Source organism: Carcharhinus amblyrhynchos, chromosome 13 (assembly GCF_965287045.1).
Source record: "Carcharhinus amblyrhynchos chromosome 13, sCarAmb.v2.hapA, whole genome shotgun sequence".
Classification (NCBI taxonomy): Eukaryota; Metazoa; Chordata; class Chondrichthyes; order Carcharhiniformes; family Carcharhinidae; genus Carcharhinus; species Carcharhinus amblyrhynchos.
In genome coordinates, this window is record NC_137336.1 from 35,499,513 (window position 1) to 35,524,447 (window position 24,935).

Consider the following 24,935-nt stretch of genomic DNA (forward strand, 5'->3'; position numbering starts at 1 on the left):
TTAAAGAGTTGCCACACAATATTGTTCAAATGAATGGTTTAAATCACAATTTTCAAAACTAATACACAAAATATATTAAAATAATCATCTGTCCATCTCACCTGTGGGGCTTGATGTCACCCTTTGCGAAGGTGGTCTGAAACCTGGAGCCTTGGAGTTATCATGTGGAAGTACTGCATCCAATTGTCCAAGTACAGAACTGCCCATGTAGTTGGAATGTCCACTAAATGTTGGATCTTGTGTTGGCCGTGAAGGCAGTGGACAACTTCCCCATACGTGATTTGCAGATACCTGGGTATTGTCGAAGAAACTGTTGAAAGGGCTGAAGAGGGCTGCTGAGCCAAAATTTGGAGGCAAGGATTTGCTTCCTGGATTTGCGTGGATCTGCGAAACATTCAGCATACCAAGTGCAGATGAAAGCTGCATCGGAGAAGGAACACCATGCTGCTTCATAGGGTCTTGGGTAGAAACCATTGGAACTGGGTTTGGGACAAAAACAGACTGTGGCTCTTGCTGTACTAGGGGATAGAAAGGAGCACCAGGCTGTATTCTGTGAGATACTTGAGGAGAGGCTGCAGCTAACTGAGGTAAAGTGTTGTTGGTCTGAACATTAGGACAAGCCGACATAGTAACAGGGCGAGCAGATGCTAGACTGCTCGGGGCCACTAATCCATGATCTGTATTTGAAATGTAAGGCTTCGGTAATGAAGGTCGAATATCAGAGGAACTACGGCATGGAATTTGCGGCAGAACGCTGGGCAGTGAAGAAGTCGGTTGTATTCCTATAGCCCCAGAATTATTGTTGACTGAAGTGCTGTTGCAGACGTTTGAATGTGCACACTGGCTTCCTGCAGGCTGTTCTACAGTAGCCACTTCTTCCTTCGCAGCGGAGGTGGCGAATGGTTCATTCTTCGTCAGTGACATGGATTGCTGAGGTGGCTGTACAAGTGGTGGAGGGGGTGGTGGAGTAGGAGGCTGCCCATTGCTCACTGGTACAGTTGAATTTGTGGGCAGTGAGCAGGAATTGCTGGTCACAGCTGAAGTCACTGATATCATGACATTGGTTTTATTGACCGACGTGAAGAGCTGCTTTCTAACCGACGATGGAGTTGGGCTGCTCGTCACACACACAGATTGTGTGGTGAAAGTTGGAGAACTCACAGCCACAGAAGGTGAATTGATAGAAGCGGAATTACCAGTGTTGGGATGAATAGTATTACTACCCTGGTTGAGACGAGTTGTATTATGTTTTGGTGAACTGTTGGCGCTTCCAGGACTTACAGGTCTTACTGGGAAAGGACCCCAAGTGTTCGGTGATGGAGAGAAGGTTCCTCCAAAGTGTGCCATGGGTAACCGAGGGTGTCGAATCTGCTGGATAGTTTGAGCAGCTAGCAAAGCGTGTGCTAACTGCGGATGTGAATAAGCCAAAGGAAGTGAAACTGAAAACGTAGGACGCATATTGCTTGACACAATGTTTTTACCAGGTTTGTTAATGGATTGTAATGATGTGGATGATGAGGTCGACAGCGAAGCTGTTGCAGAGGAAGACATCATTGAAACGGTTATTCGGTGTCCGGCAGTTGTGGTGCTAGCTGTGGTTGTGGCAGCTGTGGACCCCATTCTTGTGTTAGCTGCGACGCTTTTAATATGATTCCGAGGGATCAAATCCTCCAGTTCCTTTGCAGGATCCTGAATTAGTGCGTTGATGAGCTGCACTGCATGCCTTGTTGATTCTGTGCCTCCTCTGAAATTAGTACAATGTAAAGTTTCACAATGAGATAAAATTTTCTTTGAATTTGTTTATTTACGTTTGCAGTGAAAATCTGCAGACTCAATACTTATTCAATCCAAAGTACAACTGACCATTCATCAAATCACAGTAGATATTCCAGATGCTGTTCCACAAAAAAAAGCATAATCAGTAACATTAAAACTCTCTATTAGGCCTGGACTAACAACACCTCCAGCCAAGATAAAAGCAATATACTGCAGATGCTGGAATCTGAAAAACAAAATCTGGAAAGTCTCAGCAGGTCTGACAGCACCTGCTGAATGTTGAATGTCTGTATGCTATAAACGGCATTACTGAGAAAGGCACATTGCATAGCAAATTTGCAATATTTTTGTGACCAACAAGCTTTGATTTTATTATCAATGTCATATTTTAGATCTGGATTGAATAAATATTCAAGTTAGGGATTGAAACTAATTCAAGGAAACCTTAATCCAGTAATTCTAAAAATAATTAACCAAAGCTGTGTAAATTTCACTCAGCCATTTTAATTCTTGTAAACTATCACCATACTATATGCCTAGCCTGAAGCCAGCAAGCTACAGCCCTTTGTGAAGCAAGAATCAGAGTTGCATTGATTTCAGGGCCACTTTCTTTCAGCCCAACCCAAATCTTTCCATCAGGCAAACACTATTCCCAATATAATCCCACCCTCCCATCTCTTTTCAGCTAGAATGCTGAAACTAAAATGTTTCCATACAAACTGGATTCCTCTCAGAATTGAGGGACCTTCAGAATCATTCAAGAATGCCAAATGTAGCAATTTTAAGATTCTGATCTAAAAATTAAAAATTTGGCCTATTGATAAATCCCAAAGAAAATTTGTCATACGTACCTCTTAAATTCACATTAAGCTTTTGTGTGGTTAACTGAATAACATATCTTTCAGCTAGTTCAATTGCATGGAGAACAATTGTTCAACAAAATTAGTAGATTTCAATTTTCTAATGCATATAAGGAAGATGTTAAATAATAAAATTTGCATTTAATCAGATCTGACCATCACTGCAGTTTTGGTCGCCGTACTTACGCAAGGATATTTTGGCCTTGGAGGGAGTGCAGAGGAGGTTTACTAGGCTGATACCGGAGTTGAGGGGGTTGAGCTATGAGGAGAGGCTGAATAAACTAGGCTTGTACTCGTTAGAGTATGAAGAATGAGGGGAGATCTCATTGAGACGTATAAGATGATGAATGGGATGGATAGGATAGAGGTGGAGAGACTCTTCCTGCTCAGAAAGGACAGTAGGACTAGGGGGCACAGCCTCAAGATAAAGGGGGGGGGGTGCGATTTAGAACGGAGTTAAGGAGGAACTTCTTCACTGAAAGGGTGGTGAATCTCTGGAATTCTCTGCCCGTTGAGGTGGTGGAGGCTGCCTCGCTAAGTATTTTTAAGACGCGGGTTGATGGGTTTTTGATAAGCGAGGAGATTAAGGGTTATGGGGAGGGGGCGGGAATATGGAACTGAGCCACGACAGACCAGCCATGATCTTATTGAATGGCGGGGCAGGCTCGAAGGGCTAGATGGCCCACTCCTGCTCCTATTTCTTATGTTCTTATGTAATACATGAGTGCGTGAGATTAATTATACCTTTGTGTCAATAAGGACATAAAACATAAGAACATAAGAAATAGGAGCAGGAGTAGGCCATCTAGCCCTTCAAGCCTGCCCCGCCATTCAATAAGATCATGGCTGATCTGAAGTGGGTCAGTTCCACTTTCCCGCTTTCTCCCCATAACCCTTAATACCCCTATCAGAAACCTATCTACCTTTGACTTAAATATATTCAGCGAGGTAGCCTCCACCACTTCAACGGGCAGAGAATTCCAGAGATTCACCACCCTTTGAGTGAAGAAGTTCCTCCTCAACTCTGATCTAAACTGTACCCCCTTATTTTGAGGCTGTGCCCTCTAGTCCTGCTATCCTTTCTAAGCGGGAAAAATTTCTCTACCTCTACCCTTTATATCCCCTTCATTATCTTATATTTGTTTTAATCCTATGAGTATTGGAAAACGCTTATGATTGGACACAACTCGTATTCAAACAATTATTTTTCTTAAATGAGAGACCAAGGGAAATCAAATCAGCGCTTGCGCATAATCACAATACACATGATAATGACAAGTAAATGCCTGGATAAGGTTTGGAATGTTATTCAAGTTCAATGACCAAGTCTGAAAACTTCACTGCATAAACAGAATGGAAACAATCGTGATCAGTCCCAACATGTAGACAAACTTATTTGGTTGGTTAATTGAAACTCTTATGCAGAAACTTTTTCAGCCATACCTTCTTGATGAAAGAATTAGATAAGGTAGACCACTGTGTTCATATCTGACGCCACACAAGAAAATATTAATTCCCAAAAACGGAAAAACCATTGTAAATAATGGCTTAGTAGCAAGAACATAGAAAATAGCAATTTGGAGATCAAACTTAAAAATAGCATTGTGTTAGAGGGCTCAGAAGAAAAAAATCTAACGAATAAAGAATTGACTTTAAATGTCTCAGTGCGGGCAAGTCTGAACATTATGCTTCTCATTTTTAATGCAAAACCAAAAAGTACTCAAAATTCTGAGGGGGAATAAACATTTAATTCAGTCTACTGAGGTCAGTTTGAGCAACTTTTATGCGAAGATCTTTCCATTTGCTCTTGGTGATAAAGGCTGTATCTATTGCACTTCAATAGCTGTCGTGAGATAGTGACAGCGGGAAAGTGATTGATTTTACAACTGGCTTGCTGGGCCACTACAGAGAGCATTAGGGGCAGCTCGGTGGTGCAATGGTTAGCACTGCTGCCTCACAGCGTCAGGGACCCAGGTTCAATTCCCGCCTTGTGTCACACTGTGTGGAGTCTGCACATTCTGTGGGTTTCCTCCAGGTGCTCCAGTTTCCTCCCACAGTCCGAAAGATGTGCTGGTTAGGTGCACCGGCTATGCTAAATTCTCCCTCAGTGTACCCGAAGAGGTGCTAGTGTGTGGCAGCTAGGGGATTTTCATAGTAACTTCATTGCAGTGTTAATGTAAGCCTACTTGTGACAGTAATAAAGAGTCAACCATGTAGCATAGGATTACAGTCACATGTAGACCAGAACACAGAGAGACACACAAGTTTCATTCCCTGAAAGAAACTATCAAGATTTTTACAACAAATCAACAAGGGCAGCACAGTAGCACAGTGGTTAGCACTGCTGCTTCACAGCTCCAGGGACCTGGGTTCAATTCCTGGCTTGGATCACTGTCTGTGTGGAGTTTGTACATTCTTGTGTCTGCATGGGTTTCCTCCAGATGCTCCAGTTTCCTCCCACAGACCAAAGATGTGCGGGTTAGGTTGACTGACCATGCTAAAATTGTCCCTTAGTGTACTAGGATGCTTAGGTTAGAGGGATTAGCAGATAAAATATGTTAGGGATATTGGGGTAGGGCCTGGGTCGGATTGCGGTCGGTGCAGACTTGATGGGCCGAAGGGCTTCTTTCTGCACTATAGGGTTCTATGGTTCTAATCACTCTTCATATCATTTTTTCTGGTGCTGGTGCACAAAATAATTAAGTTTATCATATTTAGTTTCACAACTCACTACACCACATTTGGGTTGCTAATTCACCAGCTAATCAAAAGCATGCTAAAGCTCTGCTTGTTTTTAATGAAAATGTTAAGGAGTCCTTGTTTACAATCAGCCGGAGTCACTTGAATGAAGAACCAGAACTATAGCTAATCCATTCAAAAGAAATAAAAATGGGTTAAGGATGGGTCAGGTGCATCACGTTGGTCTTTTCGATTAGGAAAACTATTTGGCTTTTCTCAAGTGTACCGTTTAACAGCTGGAACAACCCAAATGACCTTCTCCTTTAAATTTGTCATTCTTATTTAAAGGTTTCGTTACCTTATTGTGATCATTCTTTCTCCATTCTTGTCTTTTTGCTTGTCAACATCAATGTGTGCACCAGTAACATCTTGGATGGCAGTTATATTGCATCCCCCTCTTCCCATTATCCTTGAAACAACCGACGCTGGTACAGACAATTTCTTTGACCTGGTTAAAGCAACTCTATATAAAAATCATAAAATTCTCAATATATATTATTTCAATTTTGCATTTTCCACATACAAATCCCACCCCCTCTTATCTCAAAGACATTAACATTTGCTGGGATATGGTGCAAAAGGCACCTGCAGTGATTTGGTAACAAATTCTTCACATGTAAACCTGAATCACAAACACCAGCGTATTCAAACATAGAACACATCATAATAAGCTATGCATTATACAATGACCCCACAATTTTTTTTTAAATCAGGCAAACCAGGAATGGAAATCCTGGCCAATTTTAATCCCAAGTCAGGGAGCAAAGGCCAATTTCTGGCACCTTTACTGATGCCACGTTCAAGACCAGCTAACTCAAAGATTAAAGGAGTGGAGCTGGACCAAATTAGCATCTCTGGTTCAAGACAATTGCTTTAGTAAGCCATTTGTAGATAGTGCTAATATGATGAAAGAAACATCCACAGCATAAATTGGCTTCTAAATATCCAATCTTTCAATTGACCTCTGATTTTTCAATCCATCTTAATGGAAGTCTGTTTGATAGATGGTACAGATCTATTATATAGTAGACAAAGCTATTTATCCAATTTGTGGGCAACCCAATATATATCCAAAGCTTAATTTTGATTTGCACGTTTGTGCAGCATTTTCAAAAAAATTCCAAATGGGAACAAATCAAATATTGTTTACTCAAATTTCAGCTCTTTGAATGCAAGACTGGCTTAGGAACTACTGGTTGTTCAAACTCATTAAGATGAGCTTGTTGCAGTATTGTAAGGTTCAGCCATCTCACACTGAAGGAGGGGATCATTAGAGATTGCAATGCCACAGCATTTTACCTTGTGTCATGAATATCACAATTTCAGCAACTTTTCTCTGCAAAAGGCAAGTGAGACCGATGGTCATAAATTTTAGAAATAGCCTCTGCCCCCTGCCACTCTCCAGAGCTTCAGAAAAACTTCCATCCCATGCTGGACCCTGAAAAGTGAACCTCCATTGAAGAATAAAGGGAAAACGAAGGCCTCCCAATGTGCTAACTGCACTGTTTTAGAGTATTTGAGGAAGATGGTGGGAAACAGCAGAGAAGACTAACCTCTCACACAAACCAAAAAGTGTGGAAACTCCTACATGAAACTGGGCAAGAACCACAAAACAGCAGGCTAAAATCAATGACATCACTTACAGCTCCTAATAAATTCAAAGACACCGGGTAGCAGGAAATACAAACAGACGATAAAAATAGCCCTGTCTCTCAACACTGATGTGGAGGTCCCAGCATTGGACTGGAGTAAGCACAGAACGGACTGGCGTAAGACCAGAGGTCGAATCAGATCTTCGGGTAAGCATTCTCCAAGGCAACCTTCACGACACACGACAGTGCAGAGTTGCTGAGCAGAAATTGACAGCCAAGTTCCACACACCAGGACGGCCTCAACCGGGATCTTGGGTTCATGTCACACTATTTGTATCCCCCATGACTTGCCTCGGCTTGCAAAATCTCATTTACTGTCCTGCCCGGAGACAATACGCATCTCTTTAACCTATGCTTAATGCTATCTCCCATTGTCTGCACCTTTAAGGCTTGATTAGCTGTAAAAACTCGCAGAATTAGGGACCTTGCGGTGAAGGATCCTCTTGGAGAGAGTGATCATTGTATGGTGGAGTTTCTGGTGCAGATGGAGGAGGAGAAAGTGGGTTCCCGGACGCGCGTCCTTTGTTTGAATAGAGGGGAGTATGGTAGGATGAGAGAAGAATTGGCGAATGTGGACTGGGGGAATGTGTTGGAAGGTAGGTCTGCTGAGGAGCAGTGGAGGATCTTTAAGGAGATCTTTCTTGGTGCTCAGCAGAAATTTATTCCGATGGTTAAAAAGGACAGTAGGAAGAGAGGTAATAAGCCGTGGATAACGAAGGAGGTGAAGGAAAGTGTTAAATTAAAAGCGGAGGAATTTAGAGTAGCTAAGAGCAGTGGGCGAGAAGAGGATTGGGAAAGGTTTAAATGTCAACAAAGATTGACAAAGAAGTTGATAAAGGAGGGTAGGAGAAGCTATGAGGCTGGGCTAGCACTTAATATAAAAAAGGATAGCAAGAGTTTTTATAAATATATAAAAAGGAAGAGGCTGGCTAGGGTGAACGTTGGTCCTTTAGAGGATGAGAAAGGGGAGCTAGTGGTAGGGGATGGGGATATGGCGAAGGTCTTGAATAACTTTTTTGTTTCTGTCTTCACGGAGGAGGACGTGAATAATTTGCCGGGTGTTAGCGATGGAAAGGTGGTAGGAATGGAGGGTCTTAATGACATTACTGTTACTAGAGAGGTGGTGCTCGACAGACTGGAGGGGCTGATTGTGGACAAGTCCCCAGGACCGGATGGAATGCATCCGAGGGTTCTGAAAGAAATGGCGGAGGTGATAGTGGATGCCTTGGTGGTTATTTTCCAGACGTCGCTGGATTCTGGGGAAGTGCCGGAAGATTGGAAAACGGCTAATGTTACGCCGTTGTTTAAGAAGGGTGCCAGGCAAAAGGCGGGGAATTATAGGCCGGTTACTTTAACGTCTGTGGTAGGTAAAATGTTAGAATCCATCATTAAGCAGGAAATTGCGAGGCATCTTGAAGGGAATTGCTTGATAGGGCGGACGCAACACGGTTTCATTAAAGGGAAGTCGTGTCTGACAAATTTACTGGAGTTCTATGAGGATGTGTCTAGGGCAGTGGATAGAGGAGAGCCGGTGGATGTGGTCTTTCTGGATTTTCAGAAGGCGTTTGACAAGGTACCTCACAAGAGGTTATTGCAAAAGGTCAGGGGACATGGAGTTGGGGGTAGGGTGTTAGCGTGGATAGAGGATTGGTTGTCAAATAGGAGGCAGAGAGTGGGGGTCAATGGGTGCTATTCGGATTGGCGGATGGTGACTAGTGGGGTGCCCCAGGGGTCGGTGCTGGGGCCTCAGCTATTTACCATTTATATAGATGATCTGGAGGAGGGAACCGAGTGCAGGGTGTCGAAATTTGCTGATGACACCAAGATTGGGGGAACGGCAAATTGTGCGGAGGGTGTGGAGAGTCTGCAGAAGGATCTAGATAGGCTGGGCGAATGGGCCAGGAAATGGCAAATGGAATTTAATGTTGGCAAGTGTGAGGTGGTCCACTTTGGTAGGAAGAATGGTAGGAAGGACTATTACTTACGTGGCGAAAAACTGCAACAGGCGACGGTGCAGAGGGACCTCGGGGTCCTTGTGCATGAGTCGCAAAAACCCAGCTTGCAGGTGCAGCAGGTGGTCAGGAAGGCGAATGGGATGCTGGCCTTCATAGCGAGGGGGATTGAATATAAAAGTAGGGAGGTCTTGCTGCAGCTGTATAGGGCATTGGTGAGGCCGCAGCTGGAGTACTGTGTGCAGTTTTGGGCGCCGCACCTGCACAAGGATATTTTGGCCCTGGAGGGAGTGCAGAGGAGGTTTACTAGGCTGATACCGGAGTTGAGGGGATTGAGCTATGAGGAGAGGCTGAATAAACTAGGCTTGTACTCGTTAGAGTTTAGAAGAATGAGGGGAGATCTCATTGAGACGTATAAGATGATGAATGGGATGGATAGGATAGAGGTGGAGAGACTCTTCCCGCTCAAAAAAGACAGTAGGACTAGGGGGCACAGCCTCAAGATAAAGGGGAGGCGGTTTAGAACGGAGTTGAGGAGGAACTTCTTCAGTCAAAGGGTGGTGAATCTCTGGAATTCTCTGCCCGTTGAAGTGGTGGAGGCTGCCTCGCTAAATATTTTTAAGAAGCGGGTTGATGGGTTTTTGATAAGAGAAGGGATTAAGGGTTATGGGGAGAGGGCGGGAAAGTGGAACTGAGCCACGACAGATCAGCCATGATCTTATTGAATGGCGGGGCAGGCTCGAAGGGCTAGATGGCCTACTCCTGCTCCTATTTCTTATGTTCTTATGTTCTTATTCTAATCAGTATCCTGTAAACTAAGTGTGTGTCTTTCCATTCCCCATTTGTGATCAGAACTCTCCACTCACCTGACAAACAGTCAGAGGCCCAAAAGCTAGTGGCTTTTGCTACCAAATAAACCTGTTGGACTTTAAGCTGGTGTCATGTGACTTCTTACTGTGTTTACCCCAGTCCAACACTGGCATCTCCACATCAAGATAACAGCTATTTGCAAGCCAGGAAAAGCATTCGATGACCTACATAAATTATTACCCCATCACTCTACTTCAATAACATAAAAGGTGCAGGAACACCACCAAACAGACCAATTCCCACTGGAAAACAGCAACATTCCCCAACAGGCAAGAACACAAAGGACTTGGGAGGAATAGAACATTCAGCCCTTTGGCTCTACTCTGTCATTCAATAAGACCACAGCTAGCTTTGTTGTGTTCTCAGCTTCACATTCTTGTCTGTCCCCCATAACCCTCAGCTCCCTTGTCTACCAATTAGCCTTGAATAAATTCAATGCCCCAGCCTCCACTGTTTCTGTGGCAGGAGATCCCACAGACCAACAACCTTATAGAAAGAAATTTTCCTCATTGGTCTTAAAAGTGAGACATCTTATTCTTAAATAGGGTTCCCAATTCTAGTATCTCCACAAATCGAAACATCCTCCTGGTATTCAACTAGTCAATTCTCCTCAGGATCTTGCATGTTTCAATTGAATCACCACTAATTCTTCTAAACACCAATTGATATAGACCCAACCTGTTCAAGTTTTCCTTCCCTCATCCAAGGAATGAGTCACCTGAATCTTTTCTAAAATGCTTCTAATTCAATTCTATCCTTCTTAAAATGGGACTAAAACTGTTCATCCTACTCCAAATATGGAATCACCAAGGCCCAGTACAGCTACAGCAAAACCTCCCCTATTTTTATATTCCATCCCCCTTGCAATAAACGCAACATTTAATTTACTTTTGCAATCACTTGCTGTAGCCACATACTAACCTTGAGATTCATACAAGGACACCTGGATCCACCTATCCCACTGAGTTCTGCAATCTCTTTCCAGTTAAATTGCATACTGCTTTTCTATTCTTCTTGCCAAAAAGTGGACAAGTTCACACTTTCAGACATTATACTCCATTTATCAAATTTGACCACTATCTATATTCCATTACAGGATCTCTACCTCCTTTAACAACTTACTTTCCTATCTATCTTGGTGTCATCAGCACATTTTGCTTAATGCATTTGGTCCCTTTATCCAATGATCTGATACAGAATGTAAATAGTTGAGGCCTCAACACCAATCTCTTAAGCAGTCCCCCAGTTACAGCTTACCAACCTGAAAAAGACCCATTTAACCCTCCTTCCTGTTCTTTTATCCAAGTTAATATGTTAGCCCTCATGCCACGCACGCTTATCTTGACTTGTAGCCTTTGATATGGCACTTTGTCAAATGCCTTTTGGAAATCCAAGGTACACCACATTTACAGGTTTCCCTTTATCCATCTTGTCTGTTTCTTCCTCAAAAGAACTCAAAAAAAAATTCCTTTCATAAAATCATATTGATTCTGCTTGATCACGTTATGGATTTTCAGTATCCTGCTATAACCTCCTTAATAATGGATTCTAGCAATTTCCCAATGACAGCTATTCATCTGACAGGCCTTTAGCTTCCTGCCTGTCTCCTTTCATGAATGGATGTGTTATGTTTACCATTTTCCAATTTGCTGGAACCTTTGCAAAATCTGGCACTCATTAGGTGGATCTTTGCACAGCATACTACCAAAGGCTTTATGGACTAAGTTTTGCAAACCTGCATAAAATTTACATTGCAAAGGAATACAAAATTCTTACTGTTCACCATTCAGATAGCTTGATAGCATTCTAACAATATTCCCTTTGTAAATGCAAGTACGTTGGCCCATAGCAGTTAGCTCTGCTGCTTTACAGTGCCAGAGACCAGGGTTTAGTACTGAAGTTTGCAGAGGTTTCTGGGGTGTGGAGGATGCCCTTTCTTCCCACGTCTGTGTGGGTTTCCTCTGGGTGGTCTGGTTTCCTCCCACACTTGATATGCAAATTAGGTTGACTGGCCATATTAAATTGCCCCCTAGTGTCAGGAGATTTGCAGTGTTATGGGTATAAGGCTTGGGTAGGATTGTTGTCAGTGCCGACTCAATGAGCCAAATGGCTTCTGCACTGCAGGGGTTCTATGATTCGAAGCCATAGTGTATTAAAAAATAAAATATTTTGCAGAGTTTAAAATCCTGATAATAAGTTTTCCTTTGGAAAATTAGATCAGCAATACCTGAAGAGCATAGGGATACATGTTGCATCTTTCAAATAATAGAAAAAAATTTGATATTTCATGGTTGAAATATCCCTTAAATTTTGTCACCAAAAACATGCATTATTAATTAGATTTTGATTCCTTGGTGTTTTCTTTAAAAAGGAGTGTGGAGTATGACTTTTTAATCGTTAGTAATGTAATGATACAATTAACATATATAGAACAGTAATTCATAAAAATTCTTTAGTTACCTTCGCACAACTTCTTTCCAGCCATCTTCCCTCTTCTGGCCACGCTTAGGACTGGTTAGATTCATCTTTCCATTTGGGGAGGACAACGGCAGTGAAGTAGACTTGTGAGTTGTAGACAGTGAGCTAGAATTTGCTTCATTCGTGACATCGTGCAATCTATACGATAAGCACATATCATAAATTGGAGAAAATGCCAATAGAAACATAACATTAGTACTGAACAATAATCAGTGCCAGCATACATTATTCTTACCTTGGGTGATTCTGAGTCTCTGAGATGGAAGTATTAGATTTTTCGTTTCTTGGAGGATATAATTTCTGGTCACTAAAGTTGTGGAAGTCAGCAATTACATTGAGATCTTGGCTTTTACCACCACTGCTGCACTCACTATTGCAGTCTGTACTGTCAACATTATCAGAATCACTGTTCCCTCCTGCACCACCGCCTCTCGGTTCCCCATTTATTTTATTTTTATCTGCCTTCTGTTGCGCTATAGACATATGCTGATCTTCTAGAATTATTTGAACACTCTGAGAAGAATCTTTAGTTTTGTTTTTCTTGTTTTTTCTGTTAGTACTTGGTGTGGTTACAACATTGGCTCTCTTTTTCCCATAAGCATTAGTAAAGGTGGCTGAAGTTGCAGAAATCCCAATGGTGGTAGTTGTAGTTGCACTGGGAGGCTCTATCGGCACAACCTCGTCATCTGTGGAAAACAGAAACTATTAGCTTGATTGCTTGAAAAACATCAATAATTATATTTACAACTGACAATTAAAATTACTTACCTTCAAACCTATCCTTTTCTGGAGTTTGTTGCTTTTCTGAATTTTCCTTAACTCTGGCTTCTTCCTCCTCCTGTTTTCGCTTTTGTTCTTCTTTCTTCTTCTTTCTTTTCTCCTTTCTTTTCTCTCTTTTTGCTGCAAGAGCCAATTTTCGACTTTCTTCCCTTGACTATAACAAAGGTAGAAACAATTATGTAAAGATCAAAACAGGTAAATTTAACAAAATTAACAATGGAAACACAAGTGCAACAAAACAAAGTTCCAATTTTTGAGATATCCATATTAAAACCAAATGTTCAAGTTACAATTACAAAACTAATATTCACCCTTTTCTTCATTACATTAAAAAGTAATGATGCAAGCAAATCCATTCTTGTGGAAGATGAGACTATATTGAAAGAACAAAGACCACCCTAGAAGATGGGCTCCAAACATCACATGGTGATAATTTTTAAGATATTCAGAATGAACTCTCACCTTCTCCAAGTCCAGCTCTTTAAGAAGAATGCTTGCATTTTTGTTTGCTTCAGCAGCTTGCTGGTCTTTTGCTTTAACTATTGTTTCCATGCACTGGTGACATTTCTTAAGTAATTCCTAGAACGAATAGTAATCAACTTTAAAAACATTGTGTTAAATATTGGAATGTAGAAAAACAGATTGCAAGTGAAGAATAATCTGGGAGAAAAAACTCCATTCACTATTTCATAAGATATTAAATAAACCATTTATGTTTTACATTAGGAAAAACAACTGTTCCGATGTACAAGTATTATTCTTTACAGGAACAGGACAACAGTTAAGTAAGCTTAGCCAAATCAGAACATCCCAGGTTCAGCCTCAACATGAATGGAATGCAAATCATATTTATCCACTCTGAGGATTTCAACAGCAGATGGACCGAGGCAAGAAATACAGACTTTTTTGTGGAGAAAACATGGATTCAGAATCTCAGTTAGGGGTCAAATATCATGGTGATGTTGAAAACTATTTCATCCTGGCTGAGAAGAGAGATCCTCAGGATGCTCCTACGAAGCACCTGGAGACCTTTTTTGTTTAAAACAGAAATTCAAAATAATCTCAACCACCTTCACAACCCAAAATCCATCTATTCATCCAGCAACTCACTGGTTTTGATTAAACCCCTTTGTGCCTTTGAAATGGGTTCAGCTCCAGATCATCATAGATTCCAATATTGAAAATTCCAGTTCAAAACAGGTGGGAAGGTAGGAGTAAACCCAAGTGTCTGCACACTGAAAATAAACCCAAGAGTTGAAAAACGTTGTAATGGAGAACAAGTGAAACCTACACAACACAAGAGTATACTCACTTTGTCAGTAATGGTTGCTATGTATCTCATACACTCAATATCAGATGGAAATTGGTTCACCTCCTTCACCAAGTACTGCACAACTTTCACATGACCCTGAAAAAAAGTACAATTCAACATTATTAGGCTTGAAAAATGCATGCTTAAAATGACAATGATTTGTAAAAATTTACTGTAAGCTAGCCTTTAGGGCTTCCTAATGTCATGAACTGGTTCATCGTGCCATTTTTATCTGCTAAGTGTCATTGAGATATTTACAAAGTTAAATGACCTTAAACACGGTCAACCTTTTGGACGTCATTTAATTTACACGTACACTAAGATTTGGTATGAATATTTTAAAGATACAAGGAGGCTCAGAAATGGAAAAGCAAATCAAAAGAACCAATTGTAAACATTAGAGCACTTGCTTCAATTCACCTCAGATCCCAAGTGATTGCCCCAGATTCTTAATGCACGACAGCCATGTTACGCTGGTGATTTTTTTTTGTGGTGGTCTGCACGGTATGCTATCATATGGTAAAAATATTGCTGAAACAACAGACATGCTGTTGCACTTTAGACGCTTAGAACAGACAACACTACCAATACCAAAAGGGAACAACAATTTATACTGCAAAAGAGGATGCTGATTAGTTGGCAAATAGACTTTTATTGATCGATGCATTGCTACAAAGAATGCAGTTAAACTGCCAATCTTTTGCTTAATACAACTCAGGCAAATCGACTTGGGTCAAGGCATTGCCATGGAGTATGAACCAAGGAATGGCTGTCCCCCAAGCTTTCAAGTTAAAAAAGGTGCAATGCTTGGATATTTTCTTTTTATTTGCAAAGGACTTCTAGCACACTATTTAACTTCTAGCACACATATGTAATCCACACTGGAAGCCCAACTGAATTTTAAATTGGTTGTTCATGCAGTTCAAATTTTGGCCAATCAAGGATCACATCTGTTGTTGAAACAGTGTTCTCAGTTTTGCAAGCATAGGCCGATCAGCATTTTGTTTATGGTGAACAGCCGATGGGACGTGCTGTCTTTTTTTAAAGTTTCCCCAGATGTTGGGGCATACAGCCTTCACGTGCTTGTAACCTCACAGGCACTGAAATTTGTAAACCACATTACTCATTTGTGTGGTAGCCAGAAGGTCTTTTTGGCTTGATGGCACCATTTTATTAGTGGGGAATACCACTCATGTTGCTACTGCAAAGTAGCAGCATGAAATGGCTAGCTTGTGAACAGCCAAAGGGACATCTGATCTCCCAGTCATTGGGATGTATGGCCTTCATACGTGGCTTGACCAGAGTTGATTTGCCTGGTTTGAATTTAGGAAAAAAGCTTAGTTGTTAAACTGTTTACTGGTGCATTCTCCATGGCAATGTACTAGAATCCATTTATCAACATCCTCTTTTCATCCAGTTTAAATTGTTTTTTCCTTTTGAGATTTGGTATTCTTGTGTCCCTGATGAGTACAACATGAAAAGCTTGTAATCTGAACAACCAAACAGCAAAAATACTGTAAAGTGAAGTCATCTAGCATGGTGTTTCTCTTAAAATGTAAATTATGGCTTTGCAGAGAAATGATTAAACCACCAACCAAATGAGAAAAACCACTATGTTTATCTCTTCTGAGAAACCATGCAGCTCCATCTTCACTAGGCACAAGTACAAGAGTAGTTGCAGCAAATGCACAACAAAGAAACAGTACTAAAAGAATGATCCAAGTACAAGACCAAAGAAAGCTCTCTGGCACCAGGTCATAGTCAGTTGTTCATGCAAGTTAAATTATTTTTAAGACTATTCAGGCAGTTAACCCAAGACTGTCCATGTGAGAACTACTACACAGCAATAACTTAGAGGTAATATTGAAACTGGTTTACCTTGAACTGTCATTTGTCAATACCTTGTGAAAAATTCCCTCAGGTCTAATAATTTTACAATCAAGATAGTGCATCCTTCCTCAAAATCATGTCTTGACTATCTCTAGCATTGCTATATATCTTTCATTATCAGTGAATACTGGAAAAGTCTGCCTCTACAATCATGTGTTGATTTGTTTCACTCGAGAAAAATTTTACAGGCCAATAAGATGGGGGCAGAGGAATGGAAATGTATGGAATAAAGACACAAGTGCACATACAAAGAGTTCAGGACTAAAGAATGCGTTACTACCAATTTCCTACAACTGACATGAGATACAAAGATGTGTCACTCATACTTCTGGTGGATTTCCACAACTCAGGTTACATAGTTCTGCCCAATACTGTTAGCTCATAACTCCATGCACCCTGAGGGGGTCTTGATAGGCAAGGCTACCAATTTCAAAGGGAACAACAATTTATACTGCAAAAGAGGATGCTGACTAGTTGGCAAGTAGAGGTGGAAAGGGTGTTTTCTCTCGTGGGAGAAGGGAGAATAAGAGGTCACTATTTAAATAAGGAATTGTTCATTTAAAACAGAGACAAGGTATGGGCGGCACGGTAGCACAATGGGTAGCACTGCTGCTTCACAGCTCCAGAGACCTGGGTTTGATTCCCAGCTTGGGTCACTGTCTGTGGAGTTTGCACATTCTTGTGTCTGCGTGGGTTTCCTCCGGTTTCCTCCCACAGTCCAAAGCTGTGTGGGTTAGGTTGATTGGCCATGCTAAAAAAAATTGCCCCTTAGTGTCCTGAGATGTGTAAGTTCCAGGGATTAGTGGGTAAAATATGTAGGGATATGGGGGTAGGGCCTGGGTGAGATTGTGGTCGGTGCAGACTCCATGGGCCGAAGGGCCTCTTTCTGCACTGTAGGGTTCGATGGTTCTATGAACGTTTTTCTCTGTAGGTCCCAAGTCTTGGAACTCTTCTGCAGCGGGAGCCAGAGCCCGAGCCAGAGTCTGAGGCGGAATACAGATTTGAGGCTACAATCAGATCAGCCATGATCTTATTAAAATGACAGAGCAGCTGCTTTGAAGGACTAAATGGCCCTCTCCCGAATCTTGTTTGCACATAGCAATCATAGACACAAAAGTACCTTCTTCCACGTACAATTAAACTACATTACGGTGTTTTTGCTAGTTAGGCTAACTTAAGATCAGTTGAGGCAAGTCGGAGTCCTGTCTTTCACTTTAATTAGTGAACAGTGGGAATCATGGTGAGAATCCATGTCATCCTTGCAAAGAAAATATCTGGAATTAAAAGTCTAACAATGACCATAAAATGATTGTCATAAAAACCCATCTGGTTCACTGATGTCTTTTAGGGAAGGAAACCTGCCATCCTTACCTAGTTTGGTCTACATATGATTCCAGACCAACAGCAATGTAGTTGACTCTTAAATACTCTCCAAAATGACCTAGCAAACCACTCAGTTTATTAAACGGCTACAAAATGGAACAAAAAGGAATGAAACCAGATGGACTACCTGGCATCGACCTAGGCACCAGGAACGACAATGGCAAAATGCAACCCTGTTGACCTTGTAAAGTCCTTCTTACTAAGATTTGGTGGCTTATGCCAAAATTGCGAGTGCTGTCTTTGACTTGATTTATCGTTACACGTATTAGTATACAGCGAAAAGTATTGTGCACTGTACAAAGCAGGGTGTACACAGGAGAGGGTGCAGAATGTAGTGTTACAGTCATAGCTAGGGTGTAGACAAAGATCAACTCAATACGAGACAGGTCCATTCAAACCTGATGGCAGCAGGGAAGAAGCTGTTCTTAAGTCAGTTGGTACGTGATCTCAGACTTTTGTATCTTTTTCCCAATGGAAGGTGGTGGAAGAGAGTATGCCCAGGATGCTTGGGGTCTTTGATTATGCTGGCTGCTTTTCTGAGGTAGTGCGAAAGTGTCAGTGGAGTTAATGGATGGGAAGCTGGTTTGCATGATGACTGGGCTTCGTTCGCCAACCTTCAGTCTCTCAAACTAATTAAGGAACAGCCTGATGTAGTCAAACTCACAGAATGTTACACAATGTCCCAGACAATACCGTCACTGTTCCTGGATACATCTCATTGGCAAGGCAGACCAGCTGATGTGGTAGCAGTGGTATCCGGTTGAGAGGGAGTTGTTCTGGGAATTCTCAGCATCGAACCTGGACCTAAAAGAAGTCTCATGGCATCAAGTCAAACAACTGCAAAGAAGCCTCCCAGTTGTACTCTATACTGTCCACCTTCAGCTGATGAATCAGTACTCCATGTTGGAAACCACCTAGATGAAACAAAGTACTTTGGTTGGGGGGATTTCAATGTCCATCAACAAGAATGGTTTGGAGTACCACAACAGACTGATATGGCCAGGTTCTAAAGAACTTAGCTGCTAGACTGGGACTGCAGCAAGTGACAAGAGAACCATCACGAAGGAAAAACATACTTGACCTCATCCTCACCAACCTGCCTTTGGCAGATGCATCTATCAATGACAGTATTAATAGCAATAACCATTGCATAGTCCTTGTGGAGACAAAATTCAATCTTCACAGACCTCCAACATGTTGTGTGGCACTATCACCATGCTAGATGGGATAGACTTTGGACAGATCTAGCACCTTAAAACTGGGCATCCATGAGGTGCAGTGGACAATCAGCAGCAACAGAATTGCATTCAACTACAATCTGCAACCACATTGCACAGTAAATGTATTGCACATTGCCCTTTCTACCATTACCAACAAGACAGAGGATCAACATTGGTTTAATAAAGAGCGCAGATGGACATGCCAGGAGCAACACAAGCATACCTAAAAATGAGATAACAACCTGGTGAAACTACACCACAGGACTATTTGGGTGCCACAGCATAAGCAGCAAGTAATTGACGGAGTTAAGTGACCACACAACCAACGGATCAGATCTCAGCTCTGCAGTCCTGCTGCACCCAGCCGTAAATAGTGAATGACAATTACACAACTCATCGGAGGAGGCGGCTCCACAAATATCCCAACCCTCAATGATAGAGATCAGCACATCAGTGCAAAAGATACGAAGCATTCACAACAATATTCAGCCAGAAATGCCAAGAGAATGATCCAAATCAGTCTCTCCTGGAGATCCCCAGCATGACGTTAGTTATCAGCCAATTCAATTTACCCCAGGTGATATCAGAAAAAGGCTGAAAGCACTGGATACTGCAAATATTCCAATAATATTCCAGCAATAGTACTGAAGCTGTCCTCCAGAATGTACCATAGCCCTAGCCAAGCTATTCCAGTACAGCCACAACACAGGTATCTGCTCAGCAATGCGGAAACTTGTCCAGATGTGCCCTTTACGCCAGAAATAGATCAAATTCAGCCTGGTTAATTATTGCCCCATCAGTCTGCTCTTGATCATCAGTAAAGTGATGGAAGGGGGCATCAATAGTATTATCAAACAGCACTTACTCAGCAATAACACGCTCATGGACGCTCCATTTGGATTTTGCTGGAGTCACTCTTACCTCACCACTGGCATTCTGCTCTTTTGTCCATGTTTGAACCAAGGCTGTAAGGGATCTGGAGCTGAGTGACTGCCCTTGACATCAGGGCAGCAGCTGGCAGAGTATGGCAAAACTGGAGTCAACGGAAATCAGAAGGAAAACACTCTGCTGCTTGGAGATATATCTGGCACAAAGGAAGGTGGTTGCGGTGACTGGAGATCAAGCTCCAAGGAGTCACTGCAAGAACTCCTCAGGGTAGCGTCCTGGGCCCAACCATCTTCAACTGCTTCATAAATATACTTCTCACCATAAGTGGAGATGTTTGCTGAGTGTTCAGTATCATTCACAATTCCTCAGATACTGAAATACATGTCCCAATGCAGCAAGACCCGGACAATATCCACACTCAAGCTGAGAAATGGCATGTAACATTCACACCAAGCAATAGTCATCCCCAACAAGAGGATCTAGCCATCACCCCTTGACATTCAATAGCATTACTATTCCTGAATTCCTACTAGCAGCATCCTGGAGGGTGTTATCATTGACCAGAAATTGAACTGGACTAGTCACACAAATACTGTGGCTACCAGGGCAGGTGAAAGGCTAGGAATCCAGTGGTAATTCTACAAGGTACAAGTCAGGAGTGTATTGAAATATTTGCTACTTGCCTGGATGAGTGCAGCTACAACAACACGCAAGGAGCTTGACTCCATCCAGGACAAAGCAGCCCACATGATTGCTACATTTTCCACAAACATTCAATCTCTCCACCACTGAAGAACATGGCACCCATGTGTACCATCTATGCACTGCAGGAAGTCGCTAACATTCTTTCAGCAGCACCTTCCAAAGCCATGATTACTACTATCCAGAAGGACAAGAGTGGCAGACACTTGGGAACATTATCACCTGGACGTTCTCCGCCAAGTTACTTACCATCCTGACTTGGAAATTTTTCGCCATTCCTTCACTGTCTCTGGGTCAAATTCCTGGAAATCCCCCCTAAAGTTATCTCTGGTGTACCTACACCTCAGGGGCTGCAGCGGTTTAAGAAGGGAGTTCACCATCATCCTAAGGGCAACTAGGGATGGGCAATAAATGCTGGCGTTGCCAGCAGTGTCCACATTCTCTAAATTAATGTTTAAAAAGACAGTAGCAAGAAGACTCAATATGGAGAAGAAATCTGACCACCCTCACAACCCTCCCTCCCCGACCTGTAGAAATAACTCAAATTAACATTTTTACAGAGGCATCAAGAGAGCGTTTTGACGTGGTTATGCTGGTCTTAATGTATGCATTTTTATTTTACAAAAAACAGTCAAAACATGGGAGGGGGGGCTGAACAGACCAAGAACTTACCTTGCGGAAAGCTGCCATCAGAGGTGTGATTTTCCTGTTGTCTGCTGCATCCACATCAGCGCCAGCCTGCACCAATAACTGGACCACATCGAAGTGCCCACCATTTGCTGCCAGCCATAAAGGTGTGTTACCTTTTTTGTTGCGAACATCAATGTGTGCCCCTCTGCATAATGCAAGCAAAAAAATCATTCATTTTTGACTCTACATTTACAGGATCTTAAAATCATTAGGGATTAATTTATGTAAAATATAACCAAAATTAAATACCTGTTTATTAGCAGTTCACAAAATTTATAGTGACCTTTATCTGCTGCAATGGTTAAAGCTGTATCACGTGATGAAGGCACAGGTGGTGCATTGACATCAGCACCTTTGTCAAGCAGAACCCTCCCCACCTCAGCATATCCTCCAGAGGCAGCTTCCATTAAGGGCGTAAGACCAGTCTAAATAGGAACAGATTAAATTGCTCATTTATCCAAAGATGTGCAAGTTAGGTTGATTGACCATGCTAAATTGACCCTAGTTTCAGATGGGTTAGTAAATATGTTGGGTTACAGGGTCTGGGTGAGATTGTTATTGGTGCAGGCTTGATGGGCCAAATGGCCTCCTGCTGTACTGTAGGGATTCTATGACATTATCCAGTGTGAAGGATTTTAGAATAATCCCTAAATATTTAACATGTTTCACAAAATAGAATACACGCGATCCTATCCTAGACGCCATAAAAACAGTCATTAAATCTACCACCTTAAATAATTCACATTTGTGCTTCAAGTTTTCTGACTTGTTGTAGACAAGCACAGCGGACATTCTACAATAGCAACGTTCCACGAGCAAGATAAATGATCAATTTACTTATTTACGTAGTATTGAATCAGAAAGGAATTTTGGCCAAGCACCAGAGCCCCCCAATTATCTTGAGTCGTGCCATACAATTGACTGTTAACGTCCACCTGAAGTGGCGGACAGGTACTTTATCACAGGTTAAAAATGGCACTTCAAATGATGCAGCATTTCTTCAGTGTTTCATTGGAGTTTGTTAACCAAAGATATTTATTAATATGCAATGTTCAAGCAGGATATGTACAAAAAGGCAAACATTTTCAGCTTTTCCTTTTATAGATTACTTTGTACACAAGTTTATTGAAAACTGCCAATGCAAACTTGTCACACCCAGTGAAAGTTCTTCAGCACTGAATTAAGTCAACATCTCTAATGAAAATATGAACGGCAGTGTGTATGACATTAAAGGTTCAGTTAAATCCATCCAGATTGGGTCACTTAACCACAACCTACCAACAATATTCCATAAGTAGTTTAGCTTGTGCAGACTTTACAAAATAAGATTTTACAAAGTTCAAAACAACTGGATTAAGGGGAGGTGGTTTTGACAGGGCCATTTGGAAAACTGCCTAACAACCCATGGGTACTTTGTCTCGCATCTTCTCCAGACCCTCCCACTGTTGGGACTACATTTCTATCAACTTCTCGACCTTCTGGGGCATGAGGTCCACACTGGTGATTATCTTCTGGTCCCAGCATACTCACGAGTAAAAGATTAAACAAAACTAGAGCAGTACTTAAAATATAAAAGCCAGGAGTAAGATTAGCAACAACCTATTCCATCTTCAGCACAATGAAACCTCCGTAGCATAATAAGAACATAAGAAATAGGAGCAGGAGTAGGCCATCTAGCCCCTCAAGCCTGCCCCGTCATTCAATGAGATCATGGCTGATCTGAAGTGGCTCAGTTCCACTTTCCCGCTTTCTTCCCATAACCCTTAATCCCCTCAGCCACCAAAAACCTATCTACCCGCATCTTAAATATATTTAGCGAGGTAGCCTCCACCACTTCAACAGGCAGAGAATTCCAGAGATTCACCACCCTTTGAGTGAAGAAGTTCCTCCTCAACTCCGTTCTGAACTGCCCCCTCCCCTTATCTTGAGGCTGTGCCCTCTAGTCCTGCTGTCCTTTGATCAGGAAGAACCTCTCCACCTCTACCCTATCCATCCCCTTCATCATCTTATACGTCTCAATAAGATACCCCGTCATCCTTCTAAACTCCGAGTACAAGCCCAGTCTATTCAGCCTCTCTTCATAGTTCAACCCCCTCAACTCCGGTATCAGCCTAGTGAACCTCCTCTGCACTCCTTCCAAGGCCAAAATATCCTTGCGCAAGTGAGGCGACCAAAACTGCACACAGTACTCCAGCTGCGGCCTCACCAGTGCCCTATACAGTTGCAGCAAGACCTCCCTACTTTTATATTCAATCCCCCTCGCTATGAAGGCCAACATCCCATTTGCCTTCCTGATCACCTGCTGCACCTGTAGGCTGGGTTTTTGCGACATGCACAAGGACCCCCAGGTCCCTCTGCACCGTAGCACGCTGCAGCTTTTCGCCCTTTAAATAGTAGTCCCTCCTATTATTATTCCTGCCGAAGTGGATAACCTCACACTTGCCAACATTGTATTCCTTCTGCCACGTCCTCGCCCACTTGCTCAGCCTATCTAGATCCCTCTGCAGACTTTCCACACCCTCCGCACAATTTGCTTTTCCACTTATCTTTGTGTCATCAGCAAATTTCGACACCCTACACTCAGCTCCCTCCTCCAGATCTATATAAATGGTAAACAGCTGAGGCCCCAGCACTGATCCCTGCAGCACTCCACGAGTCACCGACCGCCAATCCGAATAGCACCCATTGACACCTACTCTCTGCCTATTTGACAGCCAATCCTCTATCCACGCTAACACCTTACCCCCAACCCCATGCCCCCTAACCTTCTGTAACAACCTTTTGTGCGGCACCTTATCAAACGCCTTCTGAAAGATCAAGAAACACCACATCCACCGGTTCCTCTCTGTCCACCGCACTAGACACATCCTCAGAATTCCAATGAATTCGTCAGACACGACTTCCCCTTAATGAAACCGTGTTGCGTCTGCTCCATCAAACAATTCTTCTCAAGATGCCTCGCTATTTCTTCTTTGATGACGGATTCAAGCATTTTTCCTACAACAGACGTTAAACTAACCGGCCTATAATTCCCTGCCTTTTGCCTGCTACCCTTTTTAAACAGCGGCGTAACATTAGTCGTTTTCCAATCTTCCGGCACTTCCCCGGAATCCAGCGAGGTTTGGAAAATAATCACTAAGGCATCCACTATCACCTCCGCCATTTCCTTCAGAATCCTGGGATGCATTCCATCCGGTCCTGGGGACTTGTCCACCATCAGTCCCACTAGTCTGTCGAGCACTACCTCTCTAGTGACAGTGATCGCATTCAGGCCCTCAACTCCTACCATCCTTCTATCTTTAATACCCGGCAAACTATTTGCATCCTCCTCCGTGAAGACCGAAGCAAAAAACTTAAAGGCCTCAGCCATTTCCTCATCCCCCACCACTAAATCCCCCCTCTCATCCTCTAAGGGTCCAACATTCACCCTGGCCAGCCTCCTCCTCTTTATATATTTAGAAAAACTCTTACTATCTTTTTTATATTTAGCGCTTGTTTAGCTTCATAGTCTATCCTTCCTTTCTTTATCAACTTCGTCATTCTTTGTTGATTTTTAAACCTCTCCCAATCCTCTACTCGCCCACTACTTTTAGCCACTCAACGCATCAGCTTTTAATTTAATACTCTATTTCCTTCGTTAACCACGGCTGATTATCCCTTCTCCTACGATCCTTCTTTACCATCGGAATAAATTTCTGCTGAGCACCAAGGTCGATCTCCTTAAAGATCCTCCACTGTTCCTC

At 42.3% G+C, this 24,935-nt stretch overlaps 1 protein-coding gene across 12 annotated transcripts in view; it reads right to left on the reverse strand.

The window, feature by feature from the left end:
* Window positions 1–24,935, reverse strand: part of ankhd1 (ankyrin repeat and KH domain containing 1) — a 167,367-nt gene that overhangs the window by 14,103 nt on the left and 128,329 nt on the right. For 8 of the 12 annotated variants that reach the window (XM_080201527.1, XM_080201530.1, XM_080201528.1 and 5 more), the window contains 9 exons: window positions 21,442–21,617; window positions 21,175–21,337; window positions 14,420–14,515; window positions 13,570–13,686; window positions 13,096–13,261; window positions 12,563–13,013; window positions 12,310–12,465; window positions 5,674–5,838; window positions 102–1,744 (listed from right to left, as the gene is read on the reverse strand). In XM_080201527.1, coding sequence (XP_080057653.1) covers window positions 102–1,744; window positions 5,674–5,838; window positions 12,310–12,465; window positions 12,563–13,013; window positions 13,096–13,261; window positions 13,570–13,686; window positions 14,420–14,515; window positions 21,175–21,337; window positions 21,442–21,617 — 3,133 coding nt within the window. The remainder of the gene's footprint in view (window positions 1–101; window positions 1,745–5,673; window positions 5,839–12,309; window positions 12,466–12,562; window positions 13,014–13,095; window positions 13,262–13,569; window positions 13,687–14,419; window positions 14,516–21,174; window positions 21,338–21,441; window positions 21,618–24,935) is intronic. The other 4 variants (XM_080201536.1, XM_080201535.1, XM_080201529.1 and 1 more) reach the window with 1 other exon arrangement.